At 36.1% G+C, this 16,657-nt stretch overlaps 2 protein-coding genes across 6 annotated transcripts in view; both read right to left on the bottom strand.

Moving 5' to 3' along the window:
• The window catches only part of mim (missing-in-metastasis), a 352,784-nt gene that overhangs the window by 210,746 nt on the left and 125,381 nt on the right, over positions 1 to 16,657 (bottom strand). The window lies entirely within an intron of this gene.
• Positions 12,251 to 13,906, bottom strand: LOC147075002 (uncharacterized). 3 transcript variants are annotated; one of them, XM_085943085.1, is made up of 5 exons: positions 13,732 to 13,906; positions 13,579 to 13,640; positions 13,206 to 13,342; positions 12,746 to 12,931; positions 12,251 to 12,654 (listed from the first exon to the last, which is right to left on the bottom strand). In XM_085943085.1, exons 2-5 carry the CDS (start codon positions 13,628 to 13,630, stop codon positions 12,520 to 12,522), a joined length of 510 nt encoding a protein of 169 aa, XP_085799211.1. In that variant the 5' UTR covers positions 13,631 to 13,640; positions 13,732 to 13,906; the 3' UTR covers positions 12,251 to 12,519. The 3 variants fall into 3 exon arrangements, with proteins under 3 accessions (XP_085799211.1, XP_085799210.1, XP_085799209.1); XM_085943084.1 differs by having other exon boundaries at positions 13,206 to 13,640; XM_085943083.1 differs by having other exon boundaries at positions 13,206 to 13,906.

The raw sequence follows: 16,657 nt of genomic DNA, 5'->3' as shown, positions 1-16,657 counted from the left end.
AAATAAACCAAGCCTAAAAATGTAATCAATATAATATCATAATATTACGCACCACTTTTATATGACGTCTACTAATGGATGGACCAAATCAATAAACAGTGAGACTAAAAATTACTGATTAAAATAAATTAATTGGGAGAATATGTAAGCGCGATTGCTATGTTAGAAGTTTCATTTTTCTTATAATAATAATATTATCATTGTGACTAAATTAAAGAACCTACGCGTATCACATAAATGCTAATAAATAGCACCAGCCGACTGTTGTAGTATAGTAGTGCTAATAATATAAATAGACATTTCTGTCATACTAAACTTAAAATGAGAATTACCCAGGAAGCATTGCAATAATTCAAACTTGCAGACTCATGCATCGTTAAAATATTATAACATTAAACGATAAACACTTTTTATTAATATGGTTTTTTTTGTGAATCATGCCAATATTATATGACTTAAGAGCATACTTAAGTGAAACGGCAAATAATTTTCAACTATAGGTGCGACGAAATTTCGGACTCGCTGCCAATCGGAGAGCGAAAGTCGACCTGTGAACACGTCAATTTGTTTTGTGATGGCATCGGGGAATTAATTCTTAAATCGAGTAAAGATTACTAAAAAACGTTACACATTTACTTGAAAAAGAAAACATGTCAATGAATATATTATTATTATTACTAATAGAACAATAAACATAACATTAAATGGACGGATGTTGAATTTTTATGACAAATTATGTTTTGTTCTGCACGCGCCGTTTGCACAATCTTCGCGTCGCGTAGTCACGATCGTTTTAGACCGTGCCCCAGCTGAAGTATAGCCTTAAAGCGACAATAGAGTGAATCGCTAAAAATTATAGGAAAAACGCAGCATTTCGTGTGGACACCAATTAATATTGATATAATTTCCGTTATAACGAGGCAGGTATTTTGCTGAATGACGTTCCGTTAAATTAATTGAGGTTTTACAAAAGGTTTACTAAAGGAAATAAAAAGTAGGTATGTTGTTTTGGGACACAATTTCTACGGCACTGTGACTCTTGAGTTGTTCTTACTCAGTTATTAGTTATGCATTCAAATTATTACTACACACTATCTTCAAAGTTTAGAATATTAATGTTATCATCAACTAATATTATCTTAATACATAGTCACCTGAAGAAGAGTATGTATAGCAAAACCTGTAGTTAATAGTAGTAATAATAATAATAGTATAACGTACTTAGATAAATTTGTAATTCATTAGGTACTTTTTTTATTCAACGAATAATTAGTATGACAGGCAGCTTTAGCATAGTGGTCTATATGCGTAGGCGCGATACCCGAGAGATGCAGGTTCGATTCCTGTGGGGTCTTACTTTTTTAAAAAGATTTTTTTCTATTGGTTATAAAATATTTTCTCAGAAGTGTTTTAAAAATTATGTACCTACATAATAATATGTTATGTTATGCTTCTGTATGTTACAGTAGAGTAGATTATACCCATCTACGCATCAGTGTCGAATACTTTTTACGTATCGATTATTTAGCTAACGCACAGCAGAGCACTCTGAAAAGCCGCCATCTTCTGGCTGACTCTACATCCCTCAGGTCTCCTGTCCTTTACGATTATTTAGCTAACGCACAGCAGAGCACTCTGAAAAGCCGCCATCTTCTGGCTGACTCTACATCCCTCAGGTCTCCTGTCCTTTACTTCTCTCAGTGCAAAGTGATGGTTGTGGACAGTGGACTCTTTAGCTTGGTCACTCCATAATGAATCGATTAAGTGTTTAATTTAAGTTTTTTTCTTTCCCCCTGGCCCATCGCTTCAGTTTTGCTATATATAATATATATCATAAATTATGTCACTAGAACACACGCAGTAGCGTTATCAAAAACCATCGATGTTTTCTGCAGAAAGTATGTATATACCCATTTAATTATATTAGAACGCAGTATGTATCAAGAATAATAATATAAAATGTGGTAGTATAATGCCACACAACCTTTTAGCCGAGTCATAGCTGGCGGTCTGCATAGTGGGCGTCCCTTTTCCGACGCCGAAAGTTTTGAAAGTAGGCGCTAAAGAATAAACACTGCCACCGCCGACGCCCGGAAGCGCCATGTCACATCATTGTGGATGAGTGATATTGAACCGGTGACATGTGATATTGAGAGACTCGAAATAAATTATTGAAAGCAAAACAATGATTTTTCTTTCTTATTGTGTATGTGTGCCAATGTCAGATGCTTTCAAGCTTGTCGTGTGCAACTGGATAAAGGTCGTCTACAGATAAATTACACAATCCCAATCCGCTCAAAAAAACTTTTTACCTATTTCCTGTATACCCAGAGACACGTGATTCAGTAAATTGTGGAGGGTTCGGTACTCCAAACATGTGGTTTCTATAAGAATGAAGTTATCTATTAATGACGCCATCGATCTGAAAACATTCCTCGTTGCCAGATATGGGCGTCGTGGATCTACTTAAAGAGATAATATAACTTAAGCTTTGCATTATCGGTCTATATTTTGAACGCATTGCGAAAGGTGGGATTGCGCAGGGCAGCCAGGGGGCAAATCCCTGATGGGTAGGTTAGACCGCCAAAAACAACCAGGGTTGCCAAGGCCCAATAGCTACATATATCTAATAGATAACTGACGTACTGAGGATTGAACAAATACATGTGCACCAATGACTAAGTTTAGCAAACCGACTTTAAGGTTAACTTTGTAAGTATTAGGTTATTAAGTCTACAAAACTATTAAAGAACATTGTGTAAATGAGGTCTAGTATTCAAATTAACAATTATTATTCCTATACAAAATGTATACATATTCTTACTGCAAAATTTGGTCGCGAAAACGAATCCCTATGGGATAGTACAAATCTCTTTAAACTAACACTAAGTACCTGGTTGGGCAAATTATGGTCGCCCTCATCCCTATATTTCCCTCCTACTTCAGATCCTCAGTATTGTCACAAGTCCAGGCGCACCTCAGTTACGGGTCATCAGTCGACCGTGATTGAAAAACATTTAGTTACCTCAAGACAACGAGCGCATCTATGCTTGTTACAGCTAGACCGTCGTTAACGAGTAATTCAATGGCCATACAGAGTCATTCGTCAACCATGCGCTTATAAATACTTATAACCTAACTATTTTTGACTGTCGAGTGCCGCGCACCGGGTGACCCAATTGCCGGCCACAGACGGACAGTTCTCGTAACAGGTTGAACATGCCAGTTAATAACCATACAGTTATCTTTGGTAGATAATCTGCTGCGCCCATAGACGGACACTTTTCGACCTTTCAGATGTGTGCCATGTTCAAACTGCCAGCGACCCCCCACTCCCGTGTTTTTGTAAAACTGTTGGAATTTCAACTAGCCGAAAGTTCTCGAGTGACATTAGATGTCGGTAATGTAAAGTAGAATATACCGCGCGATACAACTACGGCTGGTGTTGCTTGTTATAAAATACAAATTCATTTATTATTAAAAATATAATAATATTATGTACGCGGAGATCGCAAATATTATATTTTATTTATTTTTACGAGAGTAAAACAAAGTAATAGTTATTTATGTAAACATATTATTTTATACAATATAATATACATGTTAAAATTTTAGAGAGCATTATAAATATTAAGTTATTGTGAAAATATAGACTAATTTTATTTATTGTATGTAGTGAATATTACAAATTATTAATTTAAGACGTTCACAACATAAATTAATATACCTAATTGTGAATGACAATGTCGCTAAATCTAAATAAAATTTAAGTATATATTTTAATAATATCATAGTAATTAATTATTATACTGATGATTGATGTAAATATAATTTTGTGGCTTATTGTATATAAAATCAATACCTTTATAAATATTACCGTTTTCTTACTTAATTAATACTGTCCATTAAAGGGAATAATTTATTCAAAAGAAAAGATTATATTTTATATTAATTACACGAATGTGTATAATATTGTTTCGGTGAATCGATAAAATACACAATCCACTAGCGAAATCATGATTTATTTTACCAACGTCATAGGTGTGTATTTATGTCAATTTGTTTCTAATAAAAACAATCATAACCATAATAAATTCAAAGTTAAATTATTCGTGTATCATCGTTCAAGTATACCCTACCTAAAACTAATTTAAACAATACCCCTGTGTATTATCTCCGCGAACATAACCTCCATAGTTTTTGACACTTGCTTTGCCACGGACAATAACTGTACGTATATGGGCACGTCTGTTGACAGTTCGACAGATTTAAATGGGGTAGTTAAACTGATCTGTGGTGTGTCCACTAACGTACAGTTATTGAACAGTTATTGTCTGTGCCATGTTCAAACTGCTACGAAAACTGTCCGTCTATGGCCGCCTAATAAGCAATACCGCGCGAGAGTGATAGTGCGACCAGAAGTGATCACTATAAAAAGTGCAACCAGTACCCTCACTCTCACTGATACGACAGCATTATAAATACTCGACTTAGTGAGCTGACACACGGTCCTTGGTGACGGGATGTGATTTAACGTGGCTGAGCACGTTTTCCCGGATGTCACCCTGGAGTACAACTCTCCGCACTCGTGTGGACAGCCGCATGGATACCGTCGCGTGGTTGATCCTCCTTCGCCCTGCAGCGATCGACCGAGAAAAAAAATAATCTTATGCTTGCGCTATACTCCAATGCTGGATCGTGATAAGGTGAAGTAAGTGCCCTCAATCGACAGTACCTATTAATTAACACTAAGATTGATTTATGAATTGAATTAATCAATGTGGAAGTGCTAAATAAAATGAATGTAGATTCCTCTCTATTCACGGTAGATTTTCAGCTGTGTCAATCACTGCTCGCCAATGTCTTGTCACAATGCGCTCGTAAATCACGCACCGGGATCCAATAAAAAGACCGGATACGCGGTGCGTAGGTGCCCAAAACGTCCGGGACGACTGACAGCCGGTTGGTGACATTTTTATCGCCGTGATTATTTTGTTACGAGACCAAAGTAGGTATATTGTATTTATATGGATCGATAGCTATCGTAAATGACCGACAATCAATGCCACAAACATTTAAATGAATATTAGATAATTATGTATCAATGTATTAATTTTTACAATATGTTGGTAATTTTGTTTTGAGTTTAGTAAGTCAGCATGCATTAAAAACTTCTTCTTTTCGTACTGTCCCCGAACGGGTCTGTTTCGGGACGTCTTTGCTTCAGCGTCTGCTACCAATCACAGATGTTCTTAATGCACAAAATGCGGCAAAATGTATTTTCATGTGAAGAAACGCATTATTAACTAACAAAGTAATATATTATTAACCAAAGACGTCGAAGAAAGACATTTTCTGACATAACCAGATTGACTCTAGATTACTGGCTGTGATCATGATTTCTCGAGAAATAACGCGATAAGTTTATTCTCGTTTTTCGAGATATTTCGTTCGGAAAATTCTAGATATTATGTAGTCAATTCTACAGATTTTTTGTTAAGGCATATACAAAAACGAGATTCTGAAGTCGCGTAGCCATCTTAGCGCTTAGGATCTAATGTTTTAAACTTTCTTGTCTAAACTTGTCTAAACTTTCACCGGAATAGCTAAATTATATATTATAAAGCTGCCGATTTTAGCTTGGCCTTTCAAGCCGTCCGACATGTCCATGCGGAGGTAAAATACAGGATGCCAACCACATCCTCTGGGAATGTCTGAGTATGTGCTCCGAACGAGAGGAAATGCTTAAGTCGGTTCAACCAACTGTTGGGCCCATCGGCCCGTCCGACTTGGTTGCTACTAATGCCAATTATCTTGCTTTTAAAAAAAATGCGGCGTCATACTGCGGGCGTAAAGATCTCTTCACATAATTTTTGCTGTCCGTATTATGATTAGCTTCGTTTTCTTTGCTGTATACACAATATACCTTCATTTTCTTTTCGTAATTTCCATGTGCTTTTGCATTAAAATAAACTCATTAAACTCAGTCAGAGCTCACTTTGAGCGTAGCAACCTAAGTCTTGGGCATCTTCTCCCAGTCCAATTGTTTCCGATGCTTCGCATCTCGCTCGATTAAGACCGAGTGTGGTGCGGGACGGGTTTCGGTGGAGGGCACTTAACTTCAATGTCGATTTTGATTATGGACGGAAATTATTATTTAATTCGAGAATGGATTTCTTCCCCCGAAGACCTAAAAAGATTTCGAATTACATTTTTAACAGAATTTGTTAAAATCGTGGGTGAAAAAACTTTCGACCGAAATTGTCGGAGCCCATAGTTTAAAAAATTTAGGAAGAGAGTGAGCGAAACACGTGTCGTAGAAACAATCTGTATGTGGTGAATACAGTAAAATAACCCACTATATAAATTATCACGATTTTGTATTTCGATGTATTAAGGCTTTACTTCAGCTGGGGCACGGTCTAAAACGATCGCGACTACGCGACGCGAAGATTGTGCAAACGACGCGTGCAGAACAAAACATAATTTGTCATAAAAATTCGACATACGTCCATTTAATGCTATGTTTATTGTTCTATTATTATTAATATTAATAATAATATATTCATTGACATGTTTTCTTTTTCAAGTAAATGGGTATCATTTTTTAGTCATCTTTACACGGTTTAAGAATTAATTCGCCCGTCGCCATCACAAAACAAATTGACGTGTTCACAGCTCGACTTTCGCTCTCCGATTGCCAGCGAGTCCGACATTTTGTCGCGCCTATAGTTGAAAATTATTTGCCGTTTCACTGAAGTATGCTCTTGAGAGATTATTATTTTTTTAATTTAATAGATTTAAGTTTTGTCCCATTCCAAATTCCATCTAGTACATACCTTTGGTCGATAGTATTCAAGATTTTTTTTTTTGTTTTTACGAGAAAAGGATGTTAGCTATTTTCTCCACTTATTAGGTAGCTCTTGGTTCAAACACATAAGTATTGGTGAAACAACGTTTGAATTTGTCAGACCCGGGACATTATATGCTTGACGCGTACCTGATTAATCATGAATTATTACCAAATAAACGCAGAATACCTTGAAAAAAGTTATTACAAAAAAATATAACAATAATGATATGCGTTAAATATAATATAGTTTAGAAATTTGAAAGTTTCCTTCGAAAAGAAGGTGTCCGCCACGCCATACTTTGTTATAAATATTATACTCATAATCATAAACCAGTTGGTATCCCCTTCTGTAAACAAATGTAGTGTCTTTGACATTTGTATTGACCATCTTAAATGGGTACCTACTTGTTGGGACGGAATTATAATTAAAAGCATCCTACGACTTGATTACAAACTTTATTAAAGTCTCTAGCAAACTAATTACTTACGAGACTTGGTCTCGCTTTTGTGCTATAAAAATAACGGCGAAGAGAATGACATTTTACAAGCAATGATTGTTGTTTTAATAAGCATCCATACAAAATAACATTTTTAAAGAGAAACCTTTTTTAATTGAATTGAGAAAATATTATGAACGTCTTTCATATTATTGTAGTAAAAGTTCGTCGATGTGTGCAGGGGTTTGTGACAAAGCGTGGCGAAAATGTAACGTCACAGAAATCAATAAAATATAAACCATATTTTTTTAATTTTATTTACGTAGATAGTAATAAACCGCCCTTTTGGGCTCCGGAGAGACAAGGCGTGGTATCGCAAGAGAGAGGGGTGGTTTTTTTTGGATGTGGATATATTATTATGTCAAGATGAACACCATTTTGGTGAACTAACATTTATTGACACAGTATAAATTACAAATATATTATACCTAATATTATATTTTGTTCGAACAACGCGTATTAGATTAAGGACGCGTCTTATAGGTTAAATAAGGTGGTCTAAAACTTATTTAGAATGCGTCTAAATAATCAGCGCGTGTACATGATATGAGCATTGGGTGAAAACGCGCCTTACCATCACGCCAGCAAGGCATATCCGAACACTAAAACACTTTCAAACTAGGCTTAACCGAACTAAGCGCAAACCAAATGCGTGGCGAATCGGTTTTACGACCGATGGCGCGCGGGAGCGTCCAGGAGGGCGATTCATGAATTTAGCACAAGTGACCAGTTGCACAACTATTGCACAACATGCTTCAACCGTAGCATATTAAAAGTCGACCGCTGGATGTCACTAGGCCAGGCTTTGGTAGTACACATGCTTTGACGGTAGAGGCGCTCGCAACTTTCCGTTTGACATAATAAACGTCAGATTTTCAATTCGTATCATATGTAATATTGGAGAAAGCTGTTAATAAATTGTTATACATTTACCATTTATTACTACATATTACCGCTAAAATTATTATTTCGTGTTTCAATTCTCATTTAAGGAGGTGTTTATTGTGATTTTGTAATAGTTTGTCTGTAAAATATTGTTGTATCTTGTATTGAATATTCTAATAATGGAGACGTTTCTTTCTTTTAATTATCTACGTACGTTTTATATCGCAACGTTGACGGGTAAATACTGATTAAATATGATGTTATTAACATATTTTAGGTTATTTTACGCCCCCAAAATGGAAGTCCCGCAGTCAGAATTCGGTAATCGAACGGATGCGTTCAAAATGACCGACAACTCATTTGTAAAACGTTTTCGGTTATCGAAAAAAATTAGCAGATCGACTTATTACCAGGTTGGAAGAATTGATGGCACCTCCACCCAGATCTTCGGCATTAAGCGTCGAAACTAGGGAATCCAATCCCGAGCCAAAATTCTGATCCCGGGATTTCGGGATTACAATTTGACAATCCCGGGATCCCGGGACTGGTCCCGGGATTGGGATTTTTTTCCATTGTTAATATAAAATTTTTATATTTACAAATAACATTGATAACATCGGTCAAAAATAAATCTAGTATAATTTATACTATTTAAGACATTTATTGTTAATATTGTATGCGTTAAATCTTGGAAATACACAAGTTTAATGGAGTAAATAATATTGTAATATAAATAATAATGTGAATTTAATATGAGATTGCTATTTCTGATAGTAAAGACATAATGAATAGATCAGCGAGATTTAAAATAGTAAAGCAAATAATCATGGTGTACTTATGGCCTTTCCGCTTCATAAATCTAATTAGTCAGCCAAATATGAAACTGCCGTAAAACGTATGATATCATGGTGGAATTACTTTGTTTAAAAGTGCGAAGCATTGTTTTTTTACCAATCTTTCTCATTTTTAATAATCTATGTGAAAAAATAAAATGAATCGGCAACCTACACATCAAACTTCATTCAAACTCAGTTTATTTCTAATGTAGTTATTTTGTATTAAAAGTATTTTTTCTGTTATATTTTCCATAAAAATTGATAAAAAAATCAATCCCGAAATCCCGGGATTATGGTTATCAATCCCGGGATTCATAGGTATCGAAAATAGCTCGGGATCCCGGGATCCCGGGATTCGGGATCCCGGGATTGGATTCCCTAGTCGAAACTAAGGTGAGTGGTGAACTTTGATGTCTATTTATATAGGTAATGAAAAAAATATTAAATGTTTGTCGCTTAACATTGTTTCTTGTGTGTAGGTTTTAGCCACACTTCGGTTCTTGGCGACTGGAAATTATCAAACGGGTGTCGGCGATGAGCACACAGTTATGATAAGCCAAGCATCTGTCAGCAGAGCCGTTCAAGAAGTGACGATGGCCATTGATGACCATTTGTTGAACGAATGGGTGCTATTCCCTTCTGACAATTTGGAGCCTATGAAACAAGAGTGAGTACTTATATAAAATAATTAATAATCTACACGTAAATATGATTCCTTTAATATGCACAAGAAGATAAAGGAAACATTGGGAATTACGAAAGGAACCTCATCAACTATCTTGAAAGACGAAAATGGGCGTATTATATTAGATATAGAAAAGAAGCTGACTCGTTGGAAGACATATATTGAAAATCTGTTTGATGATGATAGGGAACCTATTGGCTATACTCTTAATAAATGTGAACAAGCTCCATGCATAAATAGGGCCGAAAAAACCAATCGAACGTGTGACCAATAGTACCAAAATAAAACTTTCTAAATATATCTTTTTAAAAATGTATTTAAACGGATTCTGTTTCAATTCTGAGTGTGTGACGATATTCCCAATATACGTGTTCAACATATTTGTATGTTTAAAATAATTGATTTACATTAGTGAAATCCCGTTTAAAGCGGTACGTCCAAGGCGTTCTCGGAAAAGTGCGCGTCTTAAGACGTTCTTGGCAGCCATCTGGTTAAGCAAAATTGGATAAAAAATATCCATGTAAATAGCGAATCATAAATTCCATTGTAATCTTTATGGATAACTGGCTTCTAGGATTAAAGGTTAAATACAATCAACCACAAATTGTTAGGACAACTAGTTTATATTATTCATCAATGGTTTATGATTACGATTAAGGATGTAACAGTGAACCTTTTCTGTTATATTAACACATAGTTTTACTTGTTTGTTTGTAAAATGGCATCACATAGCGTCTTTGTCCAGCAGAATTTTGGAATTAATGTGGGAATATAAAAACAGTTTGTCGGATATTTCAACAATTATGAAAAAAGATGTTTGTATTTGTATAAAACCATTTATTTATCAAAAAATTTATTTATGAAAACCAAAATAGGTACATAAATGGTTAAATATTACAATTACAGGAATGTTCACATTATTTAAATCATGGCGATTTAATATCAGTGTACTTTATTAATACAAATAAAAAATAATTTTTTAGTACTAGTTCCACGACATACCAAACTATACACAGGCATTGTCTTAAACTTAAATGACCGCCCAATATGACTTGGTCAATGCGAACACGCGCCAATCTCTACTGGCAAATAATCTTTAGTTGACTTATCGTGTTTTGCCAGTATAGATATTGATTTACAAAAGCGTTATAGTTATTTATAGCGATTTTCCAGTAATAATATATTCAATATCGACTTAACACGTAGTGATATCATAAAATTACGGAGGAATTAGGTATAATGAATTTGACGACGCTTGTTTTACCAGACGATAGAGCGTGTTGATATCTATCAAGTATCTTATCAGTTCCAGGTTGTTCTATGTCACTTCGAATCAATCAAAAAGCCATTTTGCTAAAAAATGTGATATAGAATAACCTGGAAATAAGGCAGCGAAGTATCTATCAGTAACTATAAATAAATACCACATGAGTTAAGACGCCTCAATAGCTCATCAAAAATAAAATAAGTAAAAAAACTGTGAAGTTATGAGGTTTTCATATCTTGACGACGATATGCATCGGACACATACTTAAAAATCAAAACTATGATTCTGTTACTCTATGTTAATATTAGAATATTTGAATATTCTTGTGAAATATGAAAGCAATAAAAAAAATGATTATTTCATATACTTTGGAATTTTATTTCATCCTGTCTCAAAAAATGATTTATGTACACAATCAATAGCACAATTCACTAAATTTAATATAGTTTTGCGTAAAATTTGCATTTTCAAGATACTTATTATAATATCAAACAAAATACACTATGCTGGCACACATAAACACTCTTTAAACAATTCCTTAGAAATATTTTATAGACTAATTATACATAGTAATTATAAGCACAAAATATGAAATTTAATATAGGTTTGCATAAAATTTGCAAATTTTCAAGACACTTATTATAATAATAACAAACAATATAAGGCTGGAAAAATCATAGATGCAGAAACACATAAATACTCATTAAACAATTCCATTCAAATAAATCACTGCATTGAAACAGAACTAGACAAATTATTGGTTTTTCATAAGGATACTGACATGAATGTATAGTTTGAAATGGATTTCTTTTGAGTATTTACATGAAAAAACTGTTTTGAGACAAATATAAAATAATGTTTCACAGTTGATTGTAAACAGGTGAAATCATACATCGTTTAAAATGTAACAAGGATCACTTATACTGATATACACGATGCTGTAAAATTTTATTTTATATTCGGCTCAACACGGTAATTATGATTCAGTGAAACCCCCGAAATAGCAACAACCACCCCAAAGAAGCGATTACGGTGCATAGCCGAGATTGTCAATTTTTGCACCTAGCATTAATATTAGTGCGCTCAACTCTGACTTGGCTGCACCGATCAGAGCTGCAGTCTCTGACTTGGCTGCACCGATCAGAGCCGCAGTCTCTGACTTGGCTGCAATGATCAGAGCCTGCGTGTCTGACCTAGTTGCAATGCCGAGAGCCACCATGTCAGACCTGAGCGCAGCAATGTTGATGGTCAGCAACTCTACGGCGGCATTCAACACGGGCACCGGACCCATTGTCTGCGTTGCCACAGAAGTTTGTGACAACGAGAGCCTGCGGGCTCTCACCGTTGCTGGGAAGACAGCACTGCCTTCACTTGTAGCAGCATGGGCTCTTGTGAAAGCAGCACTGTCTTCCAGTGCAACAGTTTGAGCCGTGAGCCGTGGTGTCGCAGAAATTGCACATTCGGGGGTTGTCATCATATCTGCATCTGATGATGATTCAGAATATGCTGTAGTAGGTACAGTAAGAGGGGTTGCGGTGAGTGCCACCTCCATGCTGCTGGTGCTGGGTTGGATGATCCACCGCTGGGGCTCCGACGTTGACACAGACGCGACCCAAAATTTCCTGTGGTACCTGTGAATTAAATGTTATCACCATAAGTAAACATGCGACGGGTGAACCCTTTTATACTGTTAATCAATATAGAATTTCATGAATGACCTACCCCCCCAGTGTAATTGCCCTGTCTACCTTGCTCCCCAGTAACTGTAAATGGCACTATTAGAGCCATAATTCGCTGCTGGAGAGCAGACAGCCGGATTCTACAGGGCGGGCCGCCTCCTGTCTTCCTCTGGGAGATCAGGATTTTGGCCATTTTGGCCCGCGTGTTCCGCCTCGTGTCTTGCCATACCTGTAAACAATAATAATTAGAAATTTTCAATTTCAACAATATTACTAACGATCTAGTACTATTTACAGCAGTGACATTTGGGATGCTTTCAAAAGATGTGGTTTAATTTATGAAAACATTTCTTACTTGAACTTGCTATCTATAGCTACCTATGGTGGATTTATGTGGAGAGTAAGATATTTTGTAAAATAATATTGGATAGGTTGTTGACACAGTCTATTATATTTAAATAAATAATAATTTTTACCAATACTAGTAATAAATAGTAAATCACCTTTTTCCACTGTCTGTGGGATTTTGTAGCACCGCCCAAACAAGCATTTAATTGCTCCGACAGTTCTGTCCACAACCTCTCCATGTCGAGGCTGGTGAACTGCCCGGTGAGCCTTCCGGCGACGAGGTCTGGATGCACTACGGAAAATATGGTAATGTTATAGTATTCCATATCATTGCGGTTAAGCTGGTTTGAGTTACAGTAAGTTATGGTTTGGTTTTTAGTCTCATAAAACGAGGTCATTACACAATTATAAGTATGTCATAATAATGACACAGGCTATGTCTCGAACTGTGTTAATTCCACATGTTGGCATAATTTTAGTAGGCTACATTTCTTACGAGTATTGAATAAAAACGTGGTAGATACTGACATTCCATGAATTCTACCAATTGCTCCATCTGGTGGCTATTTGCCGCTGGCATTTTGTTAATTCTGTAAAGGAATAAATAAATACACTTTTAGTATGATTCCTACATATTATTTTATAAAAGAAACAGTATATTTGAAATCAAATCTGACTTACCGACGTATCTGTTCTTATGAAAGTTTTTGCGCGCGAGAAATAGCTGTCAGATGTGGGCATAGACAAAAAAACTCTTAGGCGATCATAAATGTACGCCCGTTTTTGGCAATTATTAGGTTGCATTATTGGACACAGGAAGGAACAGTGTGCTTCTGTCGAAGCATCACTATCCAATTATGACTACTCACACTACTCACGTCGGCCATGCTAAATTCATGAATCGCCCTCCAGGTGGGTGCCATCATAAAAAGGGGGTGTTAGTAGGTACCGAAATCAATCAGTTTCAATTAATTTGCTTTATAACGATGGTAGAGGGGAGTTATGACGTAATGTGGACGAAGTGTGACAATGGGAAGGAGGTCAAAACTATTGTAAATCGTTGACACGTCATCTGGCGATCTGACGACTGTTCATGATCTACGGCAGGGGGGGGCAACGGGCCGCATGTGGCCCGCCGGGTATTTTTTTGCGGCCCGCCATCATTAATTGTACTTCTGATTACGAATAACTTTTTTATAATTTTTTAAGAAATATTGACAATAGATTAAAGTTTGAAGAATTTGTTGTTTCGTAAATGTGTTATCTCAGTAGGTACGTCTTCCTTGCGTCTCGTCTCACACTATGTAACCAATATTTTCGACGTTGAACATCGTGACATATTTAAATACTTTTAACTCCGCGTTGCAAGGAAAAAAAATATATGCCCATGATATGGTAAAAAGTTTGATTGGATTTCAATTAAAACTCAAGTTAATCCTTCGACAAATATCGAATAACAACGTGGACCACTTTCCAACTTTGAAGTTGCTGAATATACCAGAATATAAATTTGAATAATATGGTAAAATTATTAAAGCTCTGAATGACGATTTTTCACAAAGATTTGGTGACTTCCAAAAAATTGAGACAAGTTTAGCAATAGTACGCAATCCATTTTCAATAGATATTGATAGTGTACCGCATGGCCCCCACAAGGGGGGAGCTGACAGGGCTCTAGCCTAGGGGCCCGGGCTCAGGGGGGGGCCCAGCGTGACGGGTCGACCAGATAAATGAGATAAACACATATCTTAATTTTGCTCTAATAGCAAAAAAAAGTCGCCTGCGGCGCTAGCTTACTTCTAACTTATTACCATTTTAAAACATATAGTTGTTGGGACGTGTTGAGAAATACTGTGTTAAAAAATCGCTAAATTACACTGAATTTTATTTGACCTCGAACACCATTTGAAAAACAATACTGGAGAGCGTCAGACTGCCTTTAACCATAGCGATAGGTAGGGGGCCCGCCCAAGACCCTGGCTTCGGGGCCCGCGTCGTAACTGTGTACTGCTGATAGTGGCATTTTGGCTGAGTGGCTAGGAGCTAGGATACGACACATTATATTATGCGAATTTCGAAAATGCTCGATGCTTCCTCGTAGGCACCTCTTCAGGTGACGAGACATCATGAAATTTAATAATCGCATTTACTTTTAGAAAATAACAAGTGGATTCACGATGTAATAAAAATATTTGTTATTTCGGAAAACATTTGCGGAATAGCAGAATTATTCATGTGCATTAAAATATTCTCTCGCCAAGGCCGCGGGGTGGGCGGCGGGCAACGAAATGATATTATTATCAGAGAAAATTATCTACTGTCAAATAAATTACGGTAACTAGACTCGAATACTGTGACAAACACCTTTAAATATCACCATCATCATCGGCGCCAAAGCTCAGGTGGTCCTTGGCATCTTAGAACGGTAGCTTCCAGGACTTATAGGTATTTCGATTACAGATTCATCTAACAATTTAATCACAAGCCAAAGCCGCCTAAATATTCAACCCTTTCCTTTGGTAGGGTAGAAAATTATTTCTATACGGCATAAAAAATATTAAATGGAAGTAGTTTACCGACAATTTTGTCCTCTACTTCTACTACATGCAAAGTAATAACTAATAATCGGTCCTGAAATAATCGTAAAGTAAAAGAAAATGAATATGAATATGGACAGGTGCTGTACTGCTGTATAAACATATAATACTTTTAACTGTCAACAAGCAACATTATGGAAGTAATAACGTTAAGGTGACGCATCAGTGAAACGCCAAATAATTTTCAACTGTACGCGCGACGAAATTTTGTACTCGCTTCGCATTCATTGAGAGAACGTCGAGTCAGACATACGTCACTTTGCTGCGTGATGGCGACGGGCCAATTAATTCTAAAATCGTGTAAAGATGACTAAAAACGTTACCCATTTACTTTAAAATGAAAACATGTCAATGAATATATTATTATTGTTACTAATAGAATAATAAACAGAACATAAAATGGACGTATGTTGGATTTATATGAGAAATAATATTTCGTTTGACAGGCGTCTTTTGCACCCGCGACCCGCAATCCGCACATCGCCTAGCAACGATCTTTTTAGACCGTGCCTCAACTAATGCATGGCCTTAACAGGAAATAGGAGCAGGAAACAAAACTGTTTTGACCAACCATCAAAAAGTTTTCGTATTTTTAAGCAATTCGTACTAGTACAAATTCGCAAAGAAGTGGGGCAGGGCAAGGTGGTGATGAATGGGCAACAGGTGTCCTAAATCATGGGTGAAAAAGTTGGCAATCATGTTAATTCGTAAAATTTTAACTGGAAAAACTTTACTTTGCGAAGAATATAGCGAGCTTTCAAAAAAGCTGTGCTAAACTAAATAGTTCATAGGTATTTCATTTAAATGTTAACTTGAGGGAGATTTGATTACAGCTTATAAGCAGAAACTTTCGTCACCATGTTGGCTAACTCACTCAGCACTAAGTACTTATTGATGTCATTCATAGATTCATAGTTACATGTTATATCGATAACTGTCACATTCATATACTGTGACTTCGCTTATATGAATTTTAACTATAATATTTAGATACGAGGGTGGGTCAATAA

This window comes from Rhyacophila brunnea, unplaced genomic scaffold, assembly GCF_057557595.1.
Source record: "Rhyacophila brunnea isolate RB1 unplaced genomic scaffold, BYU_Rbru_1.0 scaffold_15, whole genome shotgun sequence".
Lineage (NCBI taxonomy): Eukaryota > Metazoa > Arthropoda > Insecta > Trichoptera > Rhyacophilidae > Rhyacophila > Rhyacophila brunnea.
Note: the sequence above shows the minus strand (reverse complement) of the source record. Positions and strands in the feature narration are given on the sequence as shown.